We start from the raw sequence: 4,674 nt of genomic DNA on the forward strand, positions 1-4,674 counted from the left end.
CATCTCACGGGGACCTGTGACCCTTGTTTTATGTCTGCGAGACTGCAGGGCCTGGGAGCTCTTGCCTAAAAGCAGGGCCTTTAGAGGGGGTGAGGCTCAGGGTCTAGGCTGACCCGCCCCCTCTCCTCCTCCAGCTCCTGGTGGTGCAGGTGGGCCGCCGAGCCCGGGACTCAGCATTAATGGGTGCTGGGCTGCCAGGAGGGCTTGTCTGGGTGAGACCTGGGCCAGGCAGTCAGGGGACCTGGCTCTGGGCTGCTCTGCTGCTGGTACGTGCGGCTCCAAGTCCACCAGCCCCTCAGCCTCTGCACCCGTGAGATGACACTGTAATCCTGCCTCGGGGGGGTTGCTGTGGTCTGGTGGCCGTCCTCACAACCACAGCTGAGTGTCCTGCAAGCTGGGAGGGACCTCGATGCCCCAGGTTGCCTGTATTGGGAAGCAGCCTGACAGGATGGAGGGGATGTGGCTTTGGGATCAGACAGGTGTGGGTCTCGTCCCAGCTCTGCTGCGTCTCGGTCACAGAGCTCTGGGCGGTGCCCTGGCCTCTGGAGCCCCTAGGGTGGCTGGGAGGGCCAAAGAAGCCCTCTCAGTGGGTTCGGGAGTTCCCAGCTGGCCCCGCCCCTCGTTAGGTGCCCACTGCCAGACGTGAGGGTGCCGCCCGAGGCCGGCAGGTGGACGCAGTTCGGCAAAGCCCCTGCCGCCTTGGCAGTGAGGGCTGGACCCCTGGAGTCAGGCAGCCCCCTGCTCGCTGTGACCTCAGTTTGCTCCCATCTACAGTGGGGTCGCTGTGCAGTTAGAAGGCCTCACACGGAAAGCGCACGGGCCGTGCCTAGCAGGTAGAAAGCGCTCAGCGCACACTAGCACGGGGATGGTTAGTTCTCGTTTGATCTGGGCCCCCCAGATAGCAGGGCCCTCAGTTATCTGTCACCCTGAGTCTAGAGTACCTAGACGGAGTCCAGGCTGCTGCCATGAGCCCTCCGGACTGGGAGGTTTGACAGCTGGGGCAGATGTTCTGCCCTGCGGTGTCCAAGCACATACGTGCTGAGCTTTGCCCAGCGCAGGCCCAGGCTTCCTTGCTCCCGGCAGATGGAGCTCCTGCTGCACCGGGGCCGCCACGCGGCTGGCAGGGCAGTTTACCGGGGGGCAGCCTCGGGAGGCGTCCCTGGGGGCTGGGGGGCGCGCGGGGGCCTCACCCAGCCAGACCAGGCGTGTGAGGTTCTCCAGGCCCTCGATCTTCTCGATGATGTTGTTGTCCAGCTGCAGCTTCTGCAGGTTCTCAAACTGCCAGAGGTTGTCGATGCGGAGGATATCTGAAACGATGTTGGACACGCTTTGGCTGGTTCTGGCCCGGGTCGGGGTTAGGATATAGTTCCAGGGTCTTGGGGGCTGGATGACTGATGCTGACCGTGGGAGAGGCCCCAGAGCCCCGCTGCCTTCCCCGGAGCGCAGGGAGCCCTGGAGGTGTGGGCCCAGCTCTGCGGAGCTCGGGGTCCCTGTTGGTGCTGCCGTCCGGGGCCACCACAGGGCCGGGTGGGCCCGCGCAGGGTGGAGGGGGGCAGGCCCTCCAGGGCGGGAACTCACAGGGCCCCCCCTCGGAACACCTGGGCTCAGGACACAGGGCACGGGCAGGGCCCCCCAGGGTGACAAATAGAACTGAGGCTGCAGGGGTGGCCAGTCAACTAGTGGAGCCGTTTGGAGGGTGCTCTGGCCACATGGACGGAAATAGTTAATGTCTGTGCCCACTGACCCTGCAATGTCTCCACCTGGAATCACACGCCGTGCCAGTGCCCGAGGATGAGGCCCCGAATGTCCACATACAGGGAGGGGATGAATCGCCCCACAGAGGCAGATCCTGACGTCACTGAAGTGCCTGACCCCACGGCCGCTGAAGACCCCCCCGCCCCACCCCGGCCAGGCAGCCGACCCATCCCCTTGCTCCTGAGCCAGGCGGAGCTTGGTCTCTGTCTCGGCTGCCAGGAGCTCTGAGTAATGCTTAGTGTGACAAGCACACACTGTGTGTGTAAAACTCTAGAGGCCTGACCTTGTCCCCGGTTCTCTTAGAAACCACAGAGAGCTGTTGTTTACATGCCCCTTTTTCTATGTTTGCTTCTGTAATGATTCCCAAAACATAAAGTTAGAGTATGCCCATTAAAAGAACTGAAATAATATAGAAGTGAAAGGAGTAAAAAAAAAAAAAAAAAAAAAAAAAACCCCTAAAAAAAAAAAAAAAAAAAAAAAAAAAGAAAAAAGCCCTTAATAGCCACACATTCGGGGCAGCCGTTTCAACATTTATTCAGACAGGCAGGCACCCCTCCCAGCTGCCCACCGCAAGCTGGGTCTCGGTGGGGGGGTGGTGGGCAGCATTTCTCTGACCCAGGGCCCTGTCCCTCCCGGTCCCCAGGGCTGCCTGGGATGGAGTTTGTTCCCCAGCTCTGTGGTCACGTTTCCTGGAATGACAGCAGCCCCACCTGTGCTTCTGGGGCAAGGCCCAGCCCCGCCCCCGGATCTCCTGGTCTGGATTTTCCTTCTCTGGCCCTGGCCTTAGACCGACGGCCTTGGCTGTGATTGACCGTGCAGACACCAGCCCTGGGCGGCTCCCCCACTCCTGGGCGCCCTGCCTGGCGCACCTGTGTGCTGGCTCTGCTCTAGGCCTCAGCAGTTCACGTGGAAGAGCCCGAACGACACGAAAGAGCCAGATGTATCTGACAGCATGACAGGGCTGCCCAAAAAGCCCATTCAATCTTCAACACAGACACGGGACCTGCCTCTGCTGCCACCGGCTTGGTGCAGCCTGTTGTCACGGCTCCCTGTCCCTCCTCTGCTCAGGACCTCCCTGGGCTCCTGCCTCACTCACTCAGAGCCAGACGCCTTCTTTCGGCCCCCGAGGCTGATACTAGCTGATCCCCGCCCGACCACACTGCATCCCACTCCCCTTTTCTCCTCTCTTGCCTCTACTTCTTTCAACAGCGCATGTGTCCCCCTCCCTCGAAGGTCAGCTCCACGAGTCCCTGGTGCGCAGAGCAGCGCCCTGCACGGGACAGGCATCCGCTATGTAGTGGGGGCGGGGCAGCAGAAGGTCTGAAGACCACTCCGCCTCCCCTTTAGCCCTTTCCCGCCGAGAGCCTCAGGGCCCTCCCTGCTCTGGGCGGCCTGCGGGCTCCGTGAGGCCGGGCCGGGCCTGCCGTGCACACCACATCCCAGGGCTGACTCAGTAGCCCCTCATGGTCACTGGGTGACCCGGCAGGCCAGCGTGGAGGCCCAGGACACAGCAGGAGCGTGAATCAGCCCGGTCCCTCTGCTGTGACCGGACATGAGGGGTCACGGGACCCCCGCCCACCCGTCCTGCTTCCTCACCTATACCCTCCGCCTGACTCGCGGGCCTCCTTTAGTGAGCCGGGCACTGGGCCTGTGCCGTCTGGTCTCATCTTCCCAGCCAGCGCCTGAGACACGGATTCCGGTCACCCCGGTTCACAGGTGGGGTGCTGAGGTCCTGCCTGATCCCAAGCCACATCTCCCCCCAGGCTGTCCTGTGACCTGGAGGGGACCCCCCCTTCTGTTTCCAGTCCCTCCTCTGAAGCTGCTCCCCCAGCACATGGCCCTCCCCCGACCCCGCACCTTCCTGGCCACGTGGACCACCGTCCTAGGTCCCCCCACCTTTGGGGACCAGCGTGGCCTCTGGGGGTCACTTAAGACTTGGAACGGGACGATGTTACCTTGCTTTGTTCTTACTCAGAATTGGGGATGTTGTGGCTGTTCAAGTGCTACCCACACTCGGCATCAGGCTCTAAAACCGCCCGTGCTGGTACCGCACCTTCCGACCCAGGCAGCCCGAATGTGACCGCGGGCCACGGCCCACGCATGGAATCGGGGACCCCTGCGCCTGCCCCGCCCCACCCAGGATACGCACTCTGGAAGTCCAGCTGCAGGGACAGGACGTCCTTGAAGAGGATGCCCTCCTGCTTGGCCAGCCGCCTGGCCTCGTCTCGCAGGCCCTGCTCCCCAACGGCCAGCTTGAGCATCTCATCATCCATCACCCTGGGCTCCATGTTGCACAGCCGGTTCATCCTCCCTGGAAAACACCACGTCCCTCGCCCAGGCTGCTGCTCCTGCCTCCCTTTGAGGGCGGGGTCTGGCTGGGGTCCTTCCACGGCACTCTGAAGGCGGCCCCCTCCCGCCCTTGGCTGCTGTACCCGGGCTGCTCCGGGGCCTCTCTGGACCCCCGCCCACCTGGCCCCACGAGCAGGCTGTGTCACCACCCCGGCCCCGGTGTCCACACGGCTCTCTTCAGCCTGTGGAGCTCAGCTGCGCGCACAGCCGTGGCCACCTCAGGCCTCTGGCTTTCTGCGCCTGCCCTCGTCGGGTTTCTTGGCACCAACCACCGACCACAATCCTCGGAGGCCCCCCTTCCCTGAGAGCCTCACCCCCTCCAGGTGGCCATGTCTGTAAGCTCCCCGCTCTCAACCACAGCTGCCCAGTGTGTGGCCACTGGTGGACACCAACCCAAGCTGATCATTCGTGTCCCCCTCCCCCCCAAGAGACGTGAGCTGCGGCCGGAGGACAAAGTGCCCATCAGAGCTGGCCAGGTGCATGGTGAGTGAGAGAGTAAGAGGGCCTGGGGCAGACGGACAGACAGAAGCAGAGATGGGAATCTGATCCAGCAATAAAGGTGAAAGGATG

At 63.0% G+C, this 4,674-nt stretch overlaps 1 protein-coding gene across 1 annotated transcript in view; it reads right to left on the reverse strand.

Moving 5' to 3' along the window:
- The window catches only part of DRC3 (dynein regulatory complex subunit 3), a 20,518-nt gene extending 15,856 nt beyond the window's left edge, over positions 1-4,662 (reverse strand). The window contains exons 1-2 of the mRNA XM_024752824.1: positions 3,905-4,662; positions 1,191-1,307 (exon numbers count right to left, since the gene is read on the reverse strand). Coding sequence (XP_024608592.1) covers positions 1,191-1,307; positions 3,905-4,061 — 274 coding nt within the window. The 5' untranslated portion in view covers positions 4,062-4,662. The remainder of the gene's footprint in view (positions 1-1,190; positions 1,308-3,904) is intronic.
- Positions 4,663-4,674: the final 12 nt, after the last annotated feature.

This window comes from Neophocaena asiaeorientalis, unplaced genomic scaffold (assembly GCF_003031525.2).
Source record: "Neophocaena asiaeorientalis asiaeorientalis breed wild unplaced genomic scaffold, Neophocaena_asiaeorientalis_V1.1 scaffold540, whole genome shotgun sequence".
Lineage (NCBI taxonomy): Eukaryota > Metazoa > Chordata > Mammalia > Artiodactyla > Phocoenidae > Neophocaena > Neophocaena asiaeorientalis.